General features: G+C 37.4%; 1 protein-coding gene across 1 annotated transcript; it reads left to right on the top strand.

Moving 5' to 3' along the window:
• Positions 1-18791: 18791 nt before the first annotated feature.
• Pdha2 (pyruvate dehydrogenase E1 subunit alpha 2) lies at positions 18792-20308 on the top strand. Its single transcript, XM_034501029.2, has one exon. It carries the CDS (start codon positions 18843-18845, stop codon positions 20016-20018), a length of 1176 nt encoding a protein of 391 aa, XP_034356920.1. The 5' UTR covers positions 18792-18842; the 3' UTR covers positions 20019-20308.
• Positions 20309-22374: the final 2066 nt, after the last annotated feature.

The following is a 22374-nucleotide window of genomic DNA, read 5'->3' as shown; positions in this document are numbered from 1 at the left end:
TGAATTACTATTAACATGAAACCTGCCTTTAAAAGTGGTTTGTAAGCCTACCATGGTAATAACATCTTTAATCTCAACACTTGGGGGGAAAAGGTGGGGGAAGCTCTGTGAGTTTGAGTCCAGCCAAAACTCCATAGCGTGTTCCAGGACAGCCAAGTCGATGTAGAGAGACCTTGTCTCACTTCTTCACACCACCAAAAGAAGAGCAGTTTGTATATCCAGAGAGACTCCACTGGGGAAAACTATTTTTCTATTTGTGAGTGATTATTAGTTGGAGGTACCTTCTGGGTTAGAGATGGTGCCTTGTGTCTGTTTTTCCCTCTCAGCACTAGGGCCTCATCTGGCCCAGACCACCACAGATCCTATGCACACTGCTACAATCTCTTTGGGTTTATATGTTTGTTAGTTCTGCAGTGCTTAGAATGCTATGTTTCCATGATGTCCTCATCCTCTCTGGCTTTTAAAATCTTCCCTCCTCTTCTTCTCCGCCTCCTCCTCCCCCTCTTCCTCCTCCTCCTCCTCTTCTTCTTCCTCCTCCTCCTCCTCTTCCTCCTCCTCCTCATCCTCTCCTCCTTCTCTTCTTCCTCCTCCTCTTCCTCCTCCTCTTCCTTCTCTTCCTCCTCTTCTTCCTCTTCTTCCTCCTCCTCCACAGGATCTCTAAGGGAAGGAATTTGATGGAAACTCTCTTTTAAGACTGAGTATCCAAAGGCCTCTCATACTCTCATACTCTGAATCCTCCCATGTTGTAAGTTTCTGATTATCTTGTATTTTCAATATTGCCCTAAAGGCAATGTATAAAGTTGAACATTTTCAAGTGCTCCTCATATAAAACAATAGTTACACATGTTAAGTTCCTCATTTGTTGGAATATATTCTGCTTAGAGTTTATCAGCTTCTCAAAAATAGAGTCATCTAAGGTTAAGGAACCTCAATTGATTAATTGCCTCCTTTGGATTGGTTCTGAGAGTCTACGGCCATACCACCCTGAACACGCCTGATCTCATCTGGATTGGTTCTGAGGGCATGTCCTACGACATTTTCTTCATTGACAATTGATGTGAGAAGGCCCAGCACACTTTGGGGAGTGCTATATCTGATCAGTTGGTCTTGAGTTGGATCAGAAAACAGGCTGAGCAAAGCTTGAAGAACAAGTCAGTAAACAGTGTTCTCCCATGGTCTCTACTTCTGTTTCTGCTAGCTTCTCTTGATGACTGACTGTAATCTGTGAGCCTGCTAAACTCATTCTCTCCGTGTTGCTTTTCTTCAGTGTTTTATCACAGCAACAAAAAAGCAATCTAGCACAGAAGGATTGAAGCATCTGTTTAGTATATATTGTCTTTACAGTGCAAACGTCTCCTAAGAAAGAGCTGAAGAGATTGCTCAGTGGTTACAAGCATTTCCTGCTCTTGTAGAGTTCTGGGTTCACACAATATACCTCTAATTTCAGCAGATCTTTTCTGGTCTCTGCTGGTACCTGGGAGCACATGGAGCACAGAGAGATAGGCAGACATGCACAGACACATACACATAAAATGAAATAAATAACTCCTCAAAAATTTCTCAGAAGAATTCCAAAATATGTGCTCTGTAAAGTTTCCATGTAATATATAATTACACCAGAGGAAGCATATGGTGAAAATTAAAATATTTTAACTTAAGTTTAGACTCCAAATTTACTGTATAATTACATGTTTGGCTTCCTAGATACCAATGTAATGAACACTGAAGGTCAGGGTATTTATTTTAAAATATCTTTGTACACTCTGGGAAATCCTTTATTGTAGCTAATCAGCAGAAGGATGGATTCTGAAACTCCGAAAGGGGTATTACAGACTATTAGAATGCATTTAGTTAAATTGGGGAAAAGAAATTAACCTTGAGCATGCTTTGGTACACCAGATATATTGAAATTATAGTCCCTTCATTGAGCATAATGACTTCATTCTACAAGCAGCATTAACTAGGATTTCACTGTACATATTGTATGAAGGCGTATATCGTTACCTGGTTAATCACTATGTCATCTTAACAATAAAATAGACTTCCCATTTCTACTCACTGTAATAAATAAAGGAGTACACAACAACCATTCTGGGTCTCCAAACTTCTTCTGGAATAGTTAGGGTTTCTTTGTGACCACCCCCACCCCCTTGGAAAGTACCAAACTTCCCTTAGAGAAGAGCTTGTCCTCAGGGAAGGAAATGTGGGAGTGAGCCCTTAAGTGTTTCTTACTTTACTATTTGTTAATTAACTGAACACCTGCATCAGCAAATCCTTGAGCTTTCTTTCCTTAAATTTTAAAGACTAAGCAATGTAAGAGCGAGGCTCGTGTGCAGTGTGTGTGCTATGGAACAATTGGATTTATTTTCATCTTATATGCAATTACATGGTGTGGAAATCAATGGAAAGTGAAGGCAGGGGTAATTAAAAGATGCTCTGTTTACATTTTATATGAAATGCTTACATTCTATTTCTTAAAAATCCCCTCAAAATAACAAGCAAAACCTTAAACACACACACACACACACACACACAGACACACACACGATTTATAAGGATACTCAGATTTTTGTTCAAATTTACTATCTGACCATAAGCTTATTGCAGTGAGACTCACACAATGAGATCACTCACTTTTCACTAAATGTTATATGCTGTTTTCTCTATTAATCCACTTAGTAGTTTACAGTAATGCCACCTGGGTCATTAGCCTTTTTTTCTCACCCCACCCCCTCCACTGCCTTTGTTCTAGGTGTAAGTGTCCTGTGAGTGAGTTCTTAACATGGTATAAACTTCCTTGTTGCACACTATTTAAACATATTAGTTTCTATGACCAGATTTTTTTCCTCTTTCAATTATTCTAACATTTTCTCACATTTCAAATTTCAGAGTCTGAGAAATTTCCTGAGTTATCTGGAACACTTTAACATGTGAAAAAGATGCCACAATATAGAAAATATTTAGCTTAGGCAGTGGCAGTATGGTAGTCAATGAGGTTTATCTGAGGCGTGGTTACTGCTAATAGAAAATATTTAAGAAATCATACAAGTACATTTTTATTTCTTTGTGTCCCTACATCACATATAGGAGATTCATTCTGGGACTCTCCAAATATTTGACACAACCAGATTATATTTTTACTGAATATACATAGTTACAATGAAATTGAATTTGTTAATTATGTATAGAAGACTTTCAACTACAAAGATTAAAATAATGATAATAGTATAATGCACTAAAGTTACTTGAAATTTATGAGCTATTATGGATATTTTTTCTTGGTATCCACATCATAGTTGAGCATAGAGAGCAAAATCAGTGATAACAACCAAATATCTCATATGGATGGGAGAGAAAGCACACTACAGCCATTCAGTACCCAGTGGTTTGGGGTACTCAAACAATCAAGAACATGGCTTAATGTTTTGGTTTCAACTATTTTCTCTTTTAAAATGAAAATACTACATTAAGGAAAACTGCCAAGTGGGAAATCATGCTGAAATAAAGTGCTGCTCAATGAGAAATACAGCTTAAGTTCTCTTAAGAGAACCATCCTTTGGCAAATATCTCCGATTAATACATAGTAATCAAGAGACTAGATCAAGGTTTTACTTAAAAGTCCAGCTAATCTCAAACTCTATTTTATTATAAATTTTCAGAAACAATTCTATTGAATAACGTCAGGCCAAATAACGATAGTGAACTCTGGGCAGGGGTCCTTATTCCTGCTGCTGCTTTGCATGGAAAAAAAGACTTCATACATTGGGACATCTTTAATCTTTCATTCAGTAGCAGGATACTTATTCTGCTACATTGTATTTGCAGTGGTTAGTGATTAGGCAGTAGAAGAGGAGGTGGAGCTGGGAGAAGAAAAGAGGAAGGGGAGGGGATAGAAAGAGGAGAGGAGGAGAGGAAGAGACGACTGGAGAAGAGGTGGTGGGAGATGATCGGAGGAGAGAGAGGTGGAAGGACAACGGAGGAGAAGGACATAAGTTGTAAGGGATCTCAGTGATGGGAAGTAAAATAGGGTAGTGGTGAATCTGCCCAATTTAGGCGGGCAGTTTGTATTCATAATTATTGAATTGTGTCTTCTTTGTATTTGGGTTGGAGATTTACCCCAACACTTCACTATGCTCTACAGGAAATTCATTTGACTTGTAAATTTGGAAAATACAACCTTGAAAACCTGGGTGGCTTATTAAAAACTGAGATTTCCACAGTTTTCCACCTCCTTTACAGAAACTTGCTGATATTGCTCAGATCACATTGTGTCAGCTTGCCTAATAGGACGAGCAATCTTCAGGAGCATTAGAGTCCCCCGCTAACCTACACCATCTAGCAATAACAAATGTGGTATTTGGGAGAGAGCTATATGATAAAATACTTGCCCTGAAAGTATAAAGTATAGTGATTGGAGTTCAGATTATTTGAACTTGTGTAAAGGGTTGTTTCATTTAAAGTATAAAAACATTTTAGTTTTCGTGGTCTCCCTTTTCTTTTCTTTTTCTTTTTTTTTTTTTGTTTGTTTGTTTGTTTGTTTTTTCGAGACAGGGTTTCTCTGTATAGCCCTGGCTCTCCTGGAACTCACTCTGTACACCAGGCTGGCCTCGAACTCAGAAATCCGCCTGCCTCTGCCTCCCAAGTGCTGGGTTTAAAATTGAAGGCATGCGCCACCACTGCCGGGAGTGGTCTCCCTTTTCAATTGTTAGCAGCCATTTCTAAGCATTAGAGTTCTATTTAGAAAGTTTCTTTATGTGCCCCTATTTTCTTCTTCTTCTTCCTTTTTTTTAAGATTTATTTATTTTTATTTATATGAGTACACTGTAGTTGTCTTCAGATACACACAACCATGTGGTTGCTGGGAATTGAACTCAAGACCCCTGGAAGAGCAGTCAGTGCTCTTAACTGCTGAGCCATCTCTCCAGTCCCATGCCTTTATCTACTATGATAAGGTCTATGTTTTCTTACAGCAGTTTTATTAATTTAGATTTCACATTGGATCTATCTGGAGATTTTTTGTTGTTTTTTCTTGTAGGTTTATTTTTTTTCCTGATTAGGTGACATACAAGGGTCTGATTTTATTTTTCTACATGTGGACATTGAGTTTTCCAAGAACCATTTGTTGATGATGCTTCCAGTGTGTGGTTTTGGCATATATATCAAACATCAGGTAGCTGTTGTTACAAGAACTTACAAAAATTTGGGCAATTTATTCTGTTATACTGGTGTACATGTCTATATTGTGTGTCATTAACATGCTCTTTTTACTTCTATAGTGATAAAGCTTAAAGTGTTGTGTAATAAAACTTCAAAAATTGTTCTTTTGTCTCAGCATCATTTTAATTATTCTGAGTCTTTTATGCTTTTGTATGCATTTTAAGACTTTTTTTTCCTGCTTCTCTTAAAAAATGTCATGGGGATTTTAAAGAAGACTTCACTGAGTGTAAAATATGTTTTTGGTTGAATGAACAATTTTCACAATATTAACTTTACTGATCCATGAGTCAGAGAGTAATTTTCATCTTGCATCTTCATAATCTCTTCAGAGATTTAAAGTTTTCACTTTAGTGACCTTTCACCTTCTTAGTTAGTTTTATTCAGTGAAACAGCATAGAAAACTCAAACATGAGTATGTATAATTTTAGCCATCTGATATTTGACAAAGATTCAAAAATGCACAATGGGGACATTTTCTTGAAAAATAATACACCTCTACTTTCCAGAAGGCCTCACTGCACCAAGAGAAATAAATAAGAATCAAAGAGTTAGATAAATAAGAGATTTCCTTTGAATAGAATGCGTAGTGTTCAAGGACAGACCAGGGATGTTGAATCTGTGAGTATCTACTACATGGAAATGGTGTCAGAGGGAAAAAGTATTCTCAAGTAGGTTTTCTTTTGCTGCTATGTTGCACGTTAGTGCATGTGTGTGTTGGTGTTTGTGTGTGTTACTATAAGTGTGCATGCACATGTGTTAGTGTGAGTGTGTGAGTGAGTGTGTGTTAGTGTGAGTGTATGTGAGTGAGTGTGTGTATGTGCACATATATGTTTATGTGTGTTAGTGTGAATGTGTGTGTGTTAGTGTGTGTGCATTCATGTGCATGCTAGTGAGAGTGAGTGTGTATGTGTATGAGTGTGAGTGTGTGAGTGAATGTGTATGTGTATGTTGATTTAAATAAATAATGACTAACACAATAAACTTTATAATCAACCTCATCAACAGTGAAATTTTGCTTGGAAAAAGAAAAGAAAATGTATTAGGACAGCTCATATCACACTTTTCCTAGAACATGTTTCAACTTGTCTTCTGGATATATTTCAGATTTTGTCCTCTAAAGTTTTGAAGTAACTAGGGTTATACTCACTGTTAGATGGTGTCCATCTTCCTGTAAGAGATTGGCACTGTAAGAAATCAGATTCTGTAGCCTGTAGAAATCAGGCCATGTCTCTCTCTAGCTTTCTGCATTGAAGAAAGAGTGAAGTTCTTCTGCTCATTGTTCTTTTACAGCTAATATTTATGGACCTATCTAGTACCAAGTAGTCCATGTTCCTTGTCACATAGGTATTCACACACTAAGTCACACTGTAAGGAACTTTTCATTATAACAGGCCTCTACTTTGTTCATGCTATTTCTTTGAAAGCTATCCTACAGGTTTCTTTCCATCACCCTGTTTATATTGCCTCTCACTTTTATGCTATCTTTAAACTTCCTCTCTTATTGAATGTTGTCTATAAGCTTTGAGGAAGAATAAGCCATTCTCATAGAAATTTGAAAAGCTTCATGGTGTTGATTTTGATATATTGTACTGTTTCTTTTGAATGTTCTTATGTGTAAAAGTAACTATTATTTGCCTACTGTAATTGTCATCTTGGAGGCTTACAACTGAATAAGGTCACCCTTTCCAGCTCTTTCTGAACTCTGGCTGGCTGCTTCAACTCAGCTGTTCTGGCTCAAACTCTTCTCCAAGCTGATTGATTCAAACTGGCTTCTCTCAGTTCTTTATTGAATTGCTCTGCTTGGCATCAAACTAACTCTGGCAATTTGTTCTAATCTGGTCATTCTTATTTTCTGGCTTTGACTGCTTCTGCTGACCTGAACTGAAACATGAGTTCTATATGAATGCACTAATGACTCAACTCCACTGCACTGCATTCACTACACAGATTGGATTCCCAGTTAACTGACCAGAACTGACTAAACTCACTCCCTTAGCTCCCCTTTAAAAACACTTCTCTTTCCTGTGCTGATCTCCTGAGAATTGGGTGTATCTTTATACTGACAAATCTTTCTCTAATTCATTACTCTGTCTGCTGCCCAATTAAACAAATAACATTTTCAAATATGGCTTCTTTCTTCTACAATCTAATTTCTTTCTTTAAAGGTGTATACAACAGGTATGTCTGTGTTTCAGCCAGAGAGATTAAACGTGTGTAGCATGTCTGCATTCCAACTTGATCATACCTTGCCAGAACAGCCATGTTACTGAATTAAAATTTCTTTACACTCATGCCTTATCATGAAGAGTAATTATGTACCACATCCTTTCTAATATATATTCTAAAAATATATATTTCACTTCATCTTTTATTTTTATATATTGGTAATTAGCTCTTATTATATCTTGGCAATTGGAAGCTATTTCCTACTCTATAAATTTATATAATTTATCATGATATTAAACTAAATCTGAGTAATCTTTATATGCAAAATATAGATCCATGTTTTTACATATGTGTAGAACAAATTATTAATGATTCTCCAACAAATGTATTAAAATAATTTAAATGACAACTAATAAATGAGTTTGATTTATTGTCAAACAATAAGCTAAACCAAAGTACGTATATATACATATGTATACACACACTGTTGATATGGTTTCTATAAAAAGCATATATCAGGAAGGAAATAGAGGTGCTGCGTCAGATGAACATAATAGAAAATTTCCTTATTCATTTAATATTATGTTCTCATGTCCTTTCCACAGAATTACTCCAAAGTGCTATGTTATTTCCTTGAAGGAAACAATGATTATTTAAAAAAAAAAAAACCAAAAAGCAAAAAATGACCAATCAATGAAGAAACAATACCCCACTTACATTCTACATACACACAGTGTCTTCTTACCTACAATAAAATGTACCCATGCAAATTTTGTTTATCATGGTTTTAAACTGTTGTTGCTAAAGTTATAGATTTCTTCCAAAGAAGCATGTTTTAATTTTTTTGCAAACAATTTTTAAATTAAGTATGAAAGCAGTCCTTACAAAAGTCTATAAATTTATTGTTCTCTGTACTCATTAAAAAATTTGTATTTGAATTCATTTAAGGAAATCACTTCTTATATTTTCTAGCTACAAATTTTAGGATATTTCCAAGTATTAAATTATTTTCTGGTACCAAATATAAAAATATCACAGAAATCACCACCTACAAGAGAAGTGAGTCACCTCTAAGAAGACAAAACAAAATCCAGGAACAATGACAGCAATAGGCAGTGTATGTTCCTGGAGCAGAGAACAGACTAACAGACAACAGTGGGATGCCCCTGAAGAACAAGAGGTGTTGGGAGCTGACTTTAAGCAGAAAGTGGCTAGATCAACTTTGCAACCATCTGGAGCCATATACCCTGATGAAAGACTTGGTTTTCAAAAGCCTATAACAGCTGAAGCACACTCTGATAAGTATATTGTTTATCCCACATAGTTTGTTTTGCTATTTAGTGACCCCAGCTGTATGCTGCACGTGGTAAACTGTTTGCACCTGTTTTTTCCTTTTTTTTTTTTTTTTTTTTTTTTTTTTTGTGCTTATAAATACCCAGGATTTCCTTGTAAAAGGTGTGGTGTAGTAGTGGAGTAGAGTAGGAATTGTGTGTGTTGAAGACAGTAAAGGAGACTTGACTACAGATTCTCTGGTTTGTTTTCCATTCTTCGAGTTTCTCCCCCTTCTTCCTCCAACTCTCTCTCTTGCTAGACCGGATCTGTGGACAGAGCAGGCCTCAACAAAGAGGAAGAAGGGACAGTGCCATAGGCAGGAGAGACACAGAGGAGTTCTGCAATTACCTAGATCTCTCTATTTGAATTCCAGATTTTATGTCAACCCTATAGGTAAAGACAAAGGGAAACTTTAAATGACAAATTTAAGAAATAAAATCTGAGTCCCAAGCTAGATTTGTCTCCTTCCTGAATGAGTAGAGCATAGGTGAGAACATCTTAATTCCCCCTCCCCCATCAATGGTCCTAATCTTTCAGGGTGAGCACAACCCCTGACAGAGAAAGTGGGCCTGCCTAACTGTGGGCAAGAAGACCACCTTTCCTTTCATACTGAGATATTCTGCAGTGAACTTTTACAAAAAGGTTCAGGTTGGTACTTTTTCCTCCATTAGTGAATCATTTATCATATACTCCAAGTTATGTGGAGCCCAGTCAGGAATGAAGTGGAATTTAATTAGTCCTCTCAAGGACCTGCACAAGAATTTAAGGTCCCTGAAGGCATAAAGCGTGACTTTTTCATTCTTTCTTTAGTGCATGACAGTTGAACTAAAACTAGAGTCAAACTAAACCATTTCAAATATGGCTACAAAACTCCTAAGGTTTATGACTGTGGAGGGGAAAGCAGGGCGGGTGAGACATGTTAGTAAAAACTAACTTTAACAATAAGGAAGCATGATGAACATTGCCCTAAAAGGTGAGCTTGTGAAAAATGTATCAATTAGTGTTAAACAGTGAATGTTTTATGCTAAGCACTCAATAAAAGTTAGTAGTTTAACATGTACACACTGGATGTTCTTTAAAAATAGGACACCAGGCTGGAGAGTAGGGAAAGAGGGTTAGATCTGGGAAGAGTTGTGGGGAAAGAGGTAAATATGGTAAAAAAAAAAAAATACACTGTATCAAATCCTCAAACGACTATAGATAAATGAGTAAATAATAAAATACAAAGTAAAAGGTATTCATGTTGCCAAAATGGAGGTTAAAAACAATGTATGAGCACAAGTGAATAGAACCTGTTGAAAATGACAATGGGTGGTTCTTACAGAACTCTTGACAGGGAAACAGAAAGCATAAACAGGAGAATAGGCCAGAAGCTCATGGGCCAGCTACCCTGGACTAAGGATCAGGGCTACAAAACTAACAAGTCAAGTGAGAAGAGGAGAACTGATTCCCCCAAATGTTGGCCTCTTACTCCACACATGTGCTGTGGGAAATGCTTGCTTTCCATCTCCATGAGCATGTGTGTGCATACACACACCCACACACACAAACAAAATACATTAAGGTTTTAAGAATATATGATGTTAATGGATATTTAAAAAGATGTTGGGGGGAGTAGTATTAATGGATGGAGGGGTTAGGAATGTATTGTGTGTGAGAATGATCTATTTTCAATAAAAAGAAAATAAAATAATGATGTTTGATTAATTTTTACAGATTTAAGCAAAATGTAATAAAATTTACATTTGGAACATTTTCTATGCTGTGTATATACTTCAAACTCAGTGCTAAATTTGTAATTGTTGGTGAAACATTAGACGCTTTGGAGTTAGATATGGATTAGAATTTTACGTATATAACTTGCTGGCTTTTCATCTTTGAATATATATATATATATATATATATATATATATATATATCCTTGATTTTATATATATATCCAAGGATATATATATATGCATATATATATATCCTTGATTTTATATATATATCCAAGAATATATATATGCATATATATATATATATATATATATATATATATATATATCCTTGATTTTATCATGAACAAGAGTGATGTGATCTTATCTCTGTGACAGGCATGTTACAACAGCTGAGCACAGCCTGGCTAGCCAGTTTCCTAAAAAGTGCCTGGAGCATGATAAGATTCAGTAAATAATTGTATATTAAAACTGTCATCATCCAGTCAGAGAAACAACTTTTCAGTGTCTAGGGCACTCATCAGGAAGATCACATAATGTCAGTGAATACAATTCTGAATGACGTAAGAGATGCATATTCTTAGATGGAGAAGTAATTTTATTAAAGATGGAATCACTTCAGGTTTTATTTTAATATATTTAAGCATAAACTACCTTAATAAAATATAAATTTGATAATTATATTAAAATATATAGGCTATCAAATCTTAGAAGGCCTATTAAAAGAAATGTAATGTATAAAGGTTTACCCTGTTAACCATATAATTACATAATGTTGAAATAAGCAAAAGGAGGAGTGATTGCATAAGATTCAACTGACAGACTATAGAACAAAAATCCCTGAAAAAATAAAAATATAGTTTGTGAAAACACAGATGTAAGAATAGTTCTCTAAATACATTAAACAACCACTCATAAAAATAAAAGATATTGACTACTTCAGACACAAAAGAAAGACCTGAATAGAGAAAACAGATGTTTTTAATACACAATGTTCTCTACTGTCATAATGCAGCAATAACTTCTGATATCTCAAAAGAAAAGCTATTTATAATATGTGATAATGTAACTATACAGGTAGAAAGCTGAATGAAGGAAAGTGAAGACTTTACATGTTCTGGATGAAATCATGGGCAACTAAATTCAATGAATAGATTTACTAATACATAGTGGGTTTGGCACCTAAGATAAGATTTACAGTAACATAAGTGTATAGTCACAGAGAAAACCTTTAATTATTATGTAGTCATATACTGGAGATAGTCTGCAGAGGCTGAAATTATCTTTTAAATGGTTTTGTGATTTTAGAAATGCCTATAATATGAAATAAAAGAAAGGGTATCAAGTTATTAAAACACAAAGTGTGGGTTTAATCATAACACAAGTTAAAAAATGAAAAGAATCAAACTGAACAACTGGTAAATTTTGACGTTTTATGGTTTTTGTCTTTTTGTTTTCCTATGTTGACAGTATAAAAATGTTAGGAGCACTATAGTTAAAGATACAGTGGATTCATAAGCTGATAATTTGTCTCAGATCATGACAGTAAATTTCAAAACTTAACTTTATTTAAATGGAAAGAAATACAGAAACCTTCCCTTTTAGGTGTTTTCAAGCTTAAAGAGGCACCAAGTTTACAATACATATTTCTGGTGGTATAGAGAATGAAGAGAAGCTAGTGTTGAAAATAGAACTGGCATCTCTTTGCTGGTGGGAATTCAAGCAGTAAGGCATCTGAGTCCTTGTGGGAAACTTTAAGTTGTCAAGAGCAGCATGTGTACCATTAAGCTGTAGATCCACATTCACTTTTGGGTCCTGGTTTATATATTAGGAAATGAAGACTGCTTATAAATGGTATAAACTCAAAATGTTTCATTTTGTTTTTGAGTCAGGGCAAGAATATATCAACAGAGAAAGTTGTGTTATGTGGCAGAGAGTTCCAGAGACTGATAATATGATAGTTGTCATTAAATTTAGCCAAGTCCTTGATGTGAGAAATTTCAGTTCATTGTTGATGACACAGATTGCAGAAGCATATGGAAGCAATTAGAGGAAAGTAAATGGAGACAGTGGGTGCTGGCTACATATTTGTGGAGCCTAACTAGATAAAAGGAATAATGTGGGATGAAATCTCAAGGAGGCAGTGAGGTCTCTGGTATCTACTTACAGATGAGGAAATTTGAGCATGAAAGCAATCCAAAGAATACAAAATCAATTATTCTCTGGTGGGGATGTGGGAGCATGGAGCATCATTATGATAAATTAGAAGGTTATGTTGCAAAGGCCGGGGTTAGATTTCCAGATAAGGTTCTTCCTCTGCTGAGATGAGCAGGAAGTTCTGATTGAAGTAAAACTTTATCAGGAGACGGGCATCTGTGTCTGGGAAGCAGTGTGCTTCATGTGTGCAGGAAGGAAGCACAGGATCAGAAGATAAGAATGGCTCTCTCAGAAGGAATGAAGGACCTACAGGTATGTCTAGTGTTCACTGATTTGCTAGCCCCTGTGCATTTTTCATCTCATCTCTTGGAGTTATTGCAATCTGTTCCTATGAATTTGTAATTTGTCACAGAGAATAAGGTAGGGAAAAGGGTTATACAGGACTATAAACTGTATATTGACTACTAGAAGAATGCACCACATTATATTCAGAAATCAAGTGGATAGAGGAGCCTGCCCAGCCTGGGGTAGTTTAACAAAACCTAATGATCTGCCTGGCTCGATATGCTGCTTTTGATCAGTGCCTTCCATATCTGAGCTGAAAATTCCCCCCAGTACATTTTCACATTACCAATGTCAGTGATATCTTCTGTGCTTCTAAGTTAAAATTGTCTTTGCTCTCCCCACTTTGTGTCCTTTTAGGTTCTCAGTACCAGATACATTTCTACTCTCTTAGAATCCAGATACGCAGTGGGTCCATAGGAACAGAACGATTCTCACACAAGAAAGGCTCCATAAAACATATACTGACTGCATTGTCTGAGGTTGCTTGGATATAGTGCATTCATATTCACAATAGATTGGATAATTATGAGATCCTAATTTTCCTATTTCCCAGAGTGTTTTTCAACTCAGCTGTCCACCAAATTAAAAGAGACAATGCAACTTTACAAAATAAGTGTTTTAGTTTGTGTGTTGCTGTTTGACACTGCTCTATTGTTAATTTGTTCATCATTGATTCTAATAAAGACAAACTGTTGTTCTAACTACTGCCTGGAATTCCACACTTTCCTTTCATTGCCTCTGTAACAGCTGTTCGTGTGTCATTCAATGATGACGTATCTTTTTCTCTAGGCCATGCTAAAGAAGCTGGGAAAGACTGCAGCACACCACCATCCAATGAACTGGATTAAGGAAAAGTTTTGCATGTCCCCATTCCACTTTTGTTTCTTAGCAGGAAGTGGGTTCCTAGAAGGTGGCATTTCCAGAAGACGGAAGAATAGACACTTTGTTTTCTCCAACTACGTTTGTAACTCCTCCCTCCCATTTAATCTCCACAGTCCTTCGTTCTCCAATATGGGAATCAGAAACAAGTCAAATTGACTTTCTGAACTCAGAGAATTAAATAAGCAAATGTGACTTATCTGTTTCTCTAGCAAATAGATATGAGCTTCACGGCTAGACAACATTTACCACTGTACCTTAAGCCTCAAATTATTGTATGTAAGAGCATAGGAGTTGAAAAACAGTAACAATCATGATATTTAGTTGATTCACGTCAATGGAGATTTTCTGTCGATCAGTAAGGATGAATTCTACTAGTATTCAGTTTAGAATAGGATGGGTTACTCCTCTCTACAGCTTAGACTTAGTGGAGGGAAAGGGAAACCAAAGAAGCAGTAAGCCATGGAAGTAATTCAAGAGGCAATCATGGTTTACTTTTTTTTTTCAATCTCTCTTTGGGTGAATGAATTGGTCAAGTGTGTTGTTCAAAGTTCCTTCTAGGGAACAGCACAGCCCTGGAATTTTGCCAGCATCCCTTTCTATTTAGACCTTCCTCGTTGCTTCTTAGGTCTTATTCAAAGAAACAAACTGTAAGGATATAAATGTGTTAATCATGCTATTGAATGACACAATGATGTCTGAACATTAATATACCCAAAGTTAAGTGGAAGGATGGTAGAGAACATTTAAAAAGAAAATAAAGTAATACAAACCAGAAGAGACCAACAACATAAAAGACCTATTAAAAAGCACCCCTTTCATTACTCAAGGTATGGAGTTTATGTTTTACTTTCCAAGTTAATAGTAATTAAAATCAATATTATAGGCATAAATGTGTTTGCAAAATAAAAACTTGAGACATTTTAAATATGAGAGAGATAAAAACTTTTGGACAAGGTAAAAATAAACTTAGCTCTAAGCTGTAGCTTTTGTGATTACCTTGATTTTTAAAAAACATTTCTTTATTTGTGAATTTTAATTTGAATGAAGATTCTGGGTTTGCAAAACAACTGCAAAAACAAATCAGATATTATTTCAAAAATTCCAATTCCTCTATGGATTCACTTATAATAGAGATTCTAGGCAAGTAAATTGTAGTATCAGATGATAAAGAAGAAATTTTACTTATTATCTCACTTTAACATATTAAGTTACAGGCCTCAAATTCTAGGGTTAGGAGACTCAGGAGAGTGAAGTCATAGTATTCTGGTCATCAGCAGAGGAATAATGATGACTTAACAAGCTACTTCAAAAATTAATTGACATTGTTATTTTCTTTTCTCTTGCTGTCATGAGATGGAAGAAGGAAGCTTCACCTTCACTTTTTCTTCATGATAATTTCTCTTTATTTTTGAGTTAATGACATTTCAGAAATATAGAAGAACTGAATAGAAGATGACAATGCTATCCAGAATCTGGATGTTCTAAAATAGCCTCACTGTTATAACATTGAAAAGGGACCCTGCTTAATTGTCATGATTTTGTAAAATATATGATTCTGATATTTTCCCTTTTCTCTGAGGGAAATGAAATAATAGACCAAATGGGAGAAATTATTGTTGAGTTATATATAACTTCTAATTTGTGCACTGAGTTCTTACTCATCACTCCTGATTGCCAAACCTTGGAGCTTAAAAAATATATATTTCCACTAATTATAAGGATGAGAGTCTGATATTATTTATCAAGAACATATTCACTCTTTAACAGCTTTCTCCAATTAACATTTGGTGGAAAAGTGCAATTACTGCTAGAGACATGTAAACACTCATACTGTTCTTTTCTCATATAGCCTGTCTGTTACTGTAAAGTTTTCAAGGAGAGTAGCATTTTAAGACAAAATCAGAAATGCCTTCGTCAGATCACCAGTGTGGTCATGAAGTGAACACTTGTCACAAAGGCATGAATGGCTGCTCCCATAATCACTGTCTTTGTTTTTTATTGGTATTTTTCTTAATTAACCAAAGTATCTGCTACTGGCCTTAAGAAAGTGTTCATTTACTTTCCTCTAATTTGAAGTAGATTAAAAGAGAAATTTGGCATTGATTAAACACATAGAAGTTATGGGGATTTTAATTGTAAAAACACTTCAGAAAGACAAACAAAATGCTCCTTGGATCTGTTTCACAATGAAGATGGCATTAAGCAATGAGAAGAAAGAAGAAGAAGAAGAAGAAGAAGAAGAAGAAGAAGAAGAAGAAGAAGAAGAAGAAGAAGAAGAAGAAGAAGAAGAAGAAGAAGAAGAAGAAAAATTAAGAACAATGTGCCACCAATGGCCTTGTAGTACATGAATAATTTGCATGGAGACTAGCTGGAAATACTTAATAAGTGGGCTGAAGATCAAAAACTGCCTGGGATAGCTTTTAGCTGTTACACTGATTTTTTTTTTGTCTTTGAAATTTTGATTTGTCTTTGAAAATACAAATGTGTTAGGGAAGACAGTAATATAAGTCTGAAAACTTGTCATTGAGATTAACCAATTCAGTTAATATCCTTGCACATTGTATTCTGCACACATGATGTCTAATTTTAAGGTAAATATTGGATACATAGCCAATGTCTAAGTGGTCTCTGTAAGTTTCACATTTTATGACTAATTATCCTGCTTAGATTTTGATGCCAAAAGGGACCATTGTGCATGTTCTTCTCTGCCATGATTCTGTTCAGCCTTGTCACACTGGGCTTTTAAAGGAAGCTCTATCTTTGCAGCTCAGGCTACATGTGACAAGATTAAATTGGCACACTTTTACTGTATAGCTCTTGTGTTCCTGGCAGCACAAGCCTGGCAGAGCCCTCTGAGAGAAGTCTCAGCTGTCACTCAGTGACCCATTAACACAACTGTTCCATCCTGCAGTGTCAATTCTTTTTTTTCATTCTTATGGATATAATGCTCCCAGGAGACTGCAGATACCTGCAGGAATGAGAGAGAACAGCAGATTCCGGCTAACTATCAAAGACAGTTGCAAACACCACCACCAGAGCACAAATTCCAACAGATGAATTCTAAATGAAGTAAAAGAAACCTATTACGATGGCAGGTTTTGGAATGTGTAAGAGGATCCAGCTTTAAGAACTATGGTAACTTTTTAGCACACTATTTTCTTTTCTTGGCCTGAATATCAAAAGTATCCAAAATGAGATTTGCAATGAAGAAGAAGGATGCTCTGGACCTGTAATAGGATGTTATGAGCAAGAGCTTAAAACTGAATAGCAGGCAATGGATACAGAACAGAGCACACATCCAGGAGAATTGCTTAGGAATCTAAGCACAACAGGATCTTTGAGTAGGGGTGGCTTAGACACTGGGTGCTTTGGCTGAAGGTAGTTGACCTTTTGGGAAAGAATAATGGTGGTTCTGGTTAAGTAGAAACCCTGCATTAAGGGATCCACTTTTATGGTGAACAGAAAATTGCCTCTAGGCTTCTCTTTACCCAGCAATGTCCTTCTGATTAGGACACTATCTCCTCACTCCTGGTTTTTGTCTGTTTGTTTTGTTAGTTTTGTTTTATTAGGTTTTTTTTTTGGGGGGGGGGATCTGGCAGTGCTTTGGACCTAACAAAGTTTTCCTTTACCTTTACACATGAGCTGTGGCAAACCCCTACCCCTCACAATAACATACACACACAGACACACACACACACATACACACGTTCTATATTGCCCATACTAAGATTAATTTTTGATTAATTTTAAGCAAAATACACAAGCAAATGAGAATCTTTGGAAGCTTGTTGGAGATATCTTTCAGTACAAGAAAAACCATGCAAGAAAAGCCTTAGTGATAACAGAAGACATGTAAACAATAGTTTAAAAAAATTAAAAATGCCCCCCAAACAAACAAACAAACAAACAACAACAAAAAACATCCGGGCATAATTAAGAACTGTCACAAAGGGTAAAGAAGCCTGAACAGCTGAAAACTCAAAATGCCTATATAAGACAAAGCTTTAGTGCCCTCAGATTGAGGTTCTGCTACCTCAAGATTGTGAGGGTAGGGAGATAAAAGTTGCATTTTATTCAGGAATATTAGCTATTGTTTTAAACATTTTAGCAGCAAGATTATCTTGAAAAGTTAGCATTTAAAAAGTTCTAACTAGAGATAATTTGCAAATTTGTTTTCCGTTAAATATAGTAGAGGATGGAATAGGCTTAGCAAATGTGTTTTAAAGATCAAAAACAAAACCGGAGGAATGGAACAGTGAGAAAAACATATCTAATAGGACCGTTAAAAAAAAAAAAAGTCACGAAGTATCATTTAAACCCTTTCCGCATTAGAAAACAGTAAAGCTTCTACTGCGCCAGGACAATATATGAAAAAGTCACAAATCCATGATTGGGTTGTCTATGAGTGCTTGTGTATTTGTACATACTTTTCAATACATACGCCAAGGTGTTGGTAATTTTTTTCTTTTAAAGATGCAAAGGTAGAAGAAAGAATGATGCCATTTTGTGCTCGCCCTCCCTTCGTCCTTCCTGCCTACCTTTCCTCCTCCTCTTCCTCTCTCCCTCCCCCGGAACAGCCCCTCTTTTTGAGGCCAAAGAGATCACATTGGCTGAGAATAGGATTAAAGTCCAGCTCCTATAAACCTCCATGCCTAGTGTCTGAGATTACCGGTATGTACGGCAGTTACTCTCCAAGTTTAGAGGCGCTGGGATGGAACCTAAGGCTGTGTACAGTGGGCTGTCCTCCCCCTGCCAGGACTTTTCCTGAGTTTACAGAGAAAAGACAGTTGCTGTGGGCGGCAATGACGATGGTGTTAGATAGGATGAAAGGGCCAGAGATCCTCACTTTAAGGTTGGAAGAATCGGAGGCGCAGGCCCCGTGGGCGTGGCTTCTGGATCGCTGCCGCTGACGTAGGCAACGTGTTTGTGTCGCACTGTTGTTGCGTCAGAGGAGCTTGGCCGCCATCTTGAGAGCCGCTGAGAGAGATCGTTGGGAGCCGCTGCCGTTGTGCCTGCCGTTTCTCCATGAGGAAAATGCTGGCCACTGTGCTGTCTCACGTCTTTTCGGGAATGGTCCAGAAGCCTGCTTTCAGAGGACTGCTGTCATCTCTCCAGTTCTCCAACGACGCCACCTGTGACATTAAGAAATGCGACCTGTACCGGCTGGAAGACGGCCCCCCCACCTCCACCGTGCTTACCAGAGCCGAGGCCCTCAAATACTACCGGACCATGCAGGTAATTCGGCGCATGGAGTTGAAGGCCGACCAGATGTATAAGCAGAAATTCATTCGTGGTTTCTGTCACCTGTGTGATGGGCAGGAAGCCTGCTCCGTGGGGCTGGAGGCAGGGATAAATCCCACCGACCACATCATCACATCCTACAGGGCCCATGGCTTGTGCTACACGCGGGGACTGTCAGTGAAGTCCATCCTCGCAGAGCTGACTGGACGCAGAGGAGGCTGCGCCAAAGGCAAGGGAGGCTCTATGCACATGTACTGCAAGAACTTCTATGGGGGCAATGGCATTGTTGGGGCACAGGTTCCCCTCGGAGCTGGTGTGGCTTTCGCCTGTAAATACTTGAAGAGCGGTCAGGTCTGCCTGGCTCTGTATGGTGATGGTGCGGCTAACCAAGGGCAGGTCTTCGAAACATACAATATGTCTGCCCTGTGGAAATTACCCTGCGTTTTCATCTGTGAGAATAACCTCTATGGAATGGGAACAGCTATTGAGAGATCAGCAGCCAGTACTGATTACCACAAGAAAGGCTTTATCATCCCTGGACTGAGAGTGAATGGGATGGATATTCTCAGTGTTCGTGAGGCTACCAAGTTTGCAGCTGATCACTGCAGATCCGGAAAGGGGCCCATTTTGATGGAGCTGCAGACCTACCGTTATCATGGACACAGTATGAGCGATCCAGGGGTCAGTTATCGTTCACGAGAAGAAGTTCAAAGCGTGAGAAGTAAGAGTGATCCTATAATGCTGCTCCGAGAGAGAATGATAAGCAACAACCTCAGCAATGTTGAAGAATTGAAGGAAATTGATGCAGATGTGAAGAAAGAAGTTGAGGAAGCAGCTCAGTTTGCTACAACTGATCCAGAACCAGCTTTGGAAGATCTGGCTAATTACCTCTACCACCAAAATCCACCCTTTGAAGTCCGTGGTACAAATAAGTGGCTCAAATATAAGTCCCACGGTTAGATAGTACCTATAGATTTGTTAAAATTTTTTCAGTGGGACATTTATGGTGAACTTTAGGAAACTTTTCAACTTTGTTAAGGAGGAATAAATAAAACTGCATTACAGACAACAGTCTTATAAGCCTTTATAAAGATAGGTTCCTGGGTTATTAAAGGGATTAGATGGTTAAAGGAGATGTTCCACTTTCTGTTTTAACATTAAAAGCACTGTATTCCAAATAGTATAAATATCTTTTAGAATATTTTAAATTTACAAAATTATAATAGGAAAAACAGTTTAAATTCTCCAATTTGTCATAGTTTCGTTTGATTTTCAGTTTTGAAATAAATACTGTTAAAGTAGATTTTTGATTCTTCTTGTTCCATGAGTTTGTCCAAAATCCTATCAAAAGGAGGATGGCTTCACTCTAGTCCCCCTCGAAATACCTAATCATGTTCCCCTTTTCCTCTCCCTGTCCTATCTCCCACCCAGATCCCTCCCTCTGCCCCCTGTGGTTGCTTTCTTTTTCCTAAGTGGGATTTAGGCATCCTCATTTGGGCACTTGGGCTTACCTTCTTGAGATCTGGTCATTGAATCCTGGATATTCTGTACTTTTTTGGCTAGTATCCACTGATTAGTGAGTACATACCATATATGTCCTTCTGAGTCTGAGTTACTTCACTCAGGATGATATTTTCTGCCTACATACTTTTGCCTGCAAAAGGAGTGAAGCCCTGAAGGACAGCGGAAAGAATGGAAACAAGCAACCTTGGAAGGTAGGAGGTAGGGAGACACTCTAGAAAGCATGAGAGATCTTGGAGGTGAGAGACACTCAGGACTCAGAGGGAAGGGCCTTAGATGAAATGCCCAACAATAGAAAGAGGGAACTCCCTTTCTACCTCCAGTTAAAAAACAGGGCATCAAGTAGAGGAATGGGGTTGCCATCCCACAGTCAAAAATTCTGACCCAATATTGTTCCTGTCTAAAAACTTCAGGGACAAAAATGGAGAAGAGGGAAAGTGATCCAGTAACTGGTCCAACTTGAGATCCATCTCAAAGGGAGGCTTCAAGGCATGACACTATTACTGATGTTATAGTGTGCTTACAGAGAGGAGCCTAGCATGGCTGTCCTCTGAGAAGCCTGACAAGCAGCTGACTAAGATGGATGCAAATACTTAAAACCACCCATTGGACTGAAGTTGGGGACCTCTATCATTGAATTAGGGAAAGGCTGGAAGAAGCTGAGGAGGAGGGTGACCCCATAGGAAGACCAGCAGTCTTAACTAACCTGGACCCCTGAGCTTTCTCAGACACAGAGCCCTACCAACCAGGCAGCATACACTAGCTGGTATGAGGCCCCTGACACATATACAGCATAGGACTGCCCGGTATGGCCTCACTGAGAGAAGATGCACATAACCCTGAAGAGCCTTGAGGCCCCAGAGAGAAGGAAGGAAGGTATGGTGGGGTAGGAGGGTGAGATGGAAACATCTTGGAGATGGGGAGGAGGAATGGGAAGAGGAAGTGTTAGAGGGCAGACCAGGAGGGAGGTAACAACTAGAGTGCTAATAAAAGATTAAACATAAATAAATTAAAAAAAAAAAAGGAGTTCAAGTCACTCAGAACCTCTCCTGCTAAGCCACTTCCAACAGGTGATATATACTAAGCAATAATGAACACTGGTATTGTAGAAGTCTTGTATAAGTGGTATTGGTTCTGAAGTGTGTTAACACTAAATCATTTTTCCAGAAAAAATTAACAGGGCAGAGGCAGGGGCAGGGAATACAAGGATGATGATTTATTGTTGATGGTTTTCATAGCAGTTTATTTTGTTTACAATATTCATAGTGTACTGACTGGCGTAAATGTAAAACTTCTTGGAGGAACTTTTATTTCCATTAGTCTTCACTATGATGTTACTCTTGCTTTACAATCTTTCGTGCTATATGTGTTCTAGATTTGAGAAAGTAGCCCTTGGGGATTTTTGACTGACAAATAAACACTAACACTTCTCAAAGCCAAGAAAGTAAAATCAATGAGATGAGGTGACATTAATGCACTTAATTCAACTCTATTTGTTGAGTTGAATTAAAATGTAAAATTAAAGAGATGAGATGACAATACACTTAATTCAAATCTAATTTCTCCTAAAGTACATACTGCAAATTGCTATGTTGTTGAATAGCATCTTACAACTCATCTAAGTATAAATGGATTGAAATCTCCTGAAGGAAGACGGCTGACAAATCATACAGGCTCAGGTCTTCATACTCTGATTAGTATGCCACAACATGTTGAAAACAATGCTGTTGGTTATATTTGGCCAGAACTTCCATCTGCTTCAACTTGATATTCAGTATATGCTATGCTTTGGAGA

Source organism: Arvicanthis niloticus, chromosome 4 (assembly GCF_011762505.2).
Source record: "Arvicanthis niloticus isolate mArvNil1 chromosome 4, mArvNil1.pat.X, whole genome shotgun sequence".
In the NCBI taxonomy this organism is placed as follows: domain Eukaryota; kingdom Metazoa; phylum Chordata; class Mammalia; order Rodentia; family Muridae; genus Arvicanthis; species Arvicanthis niloticus.
This window is presented reverse-complemented; position numbering and strand designations above follow the sequence as displayed.

Coding starts and splice junctions, on each gene's coding strand:
- Pdha2 (XM_034501029.2), top strand. CDS start 18,843: ATGAGGAAAATGCTGGCCACTGTGCTGTCTCACGTCTTTTCGGGAATG.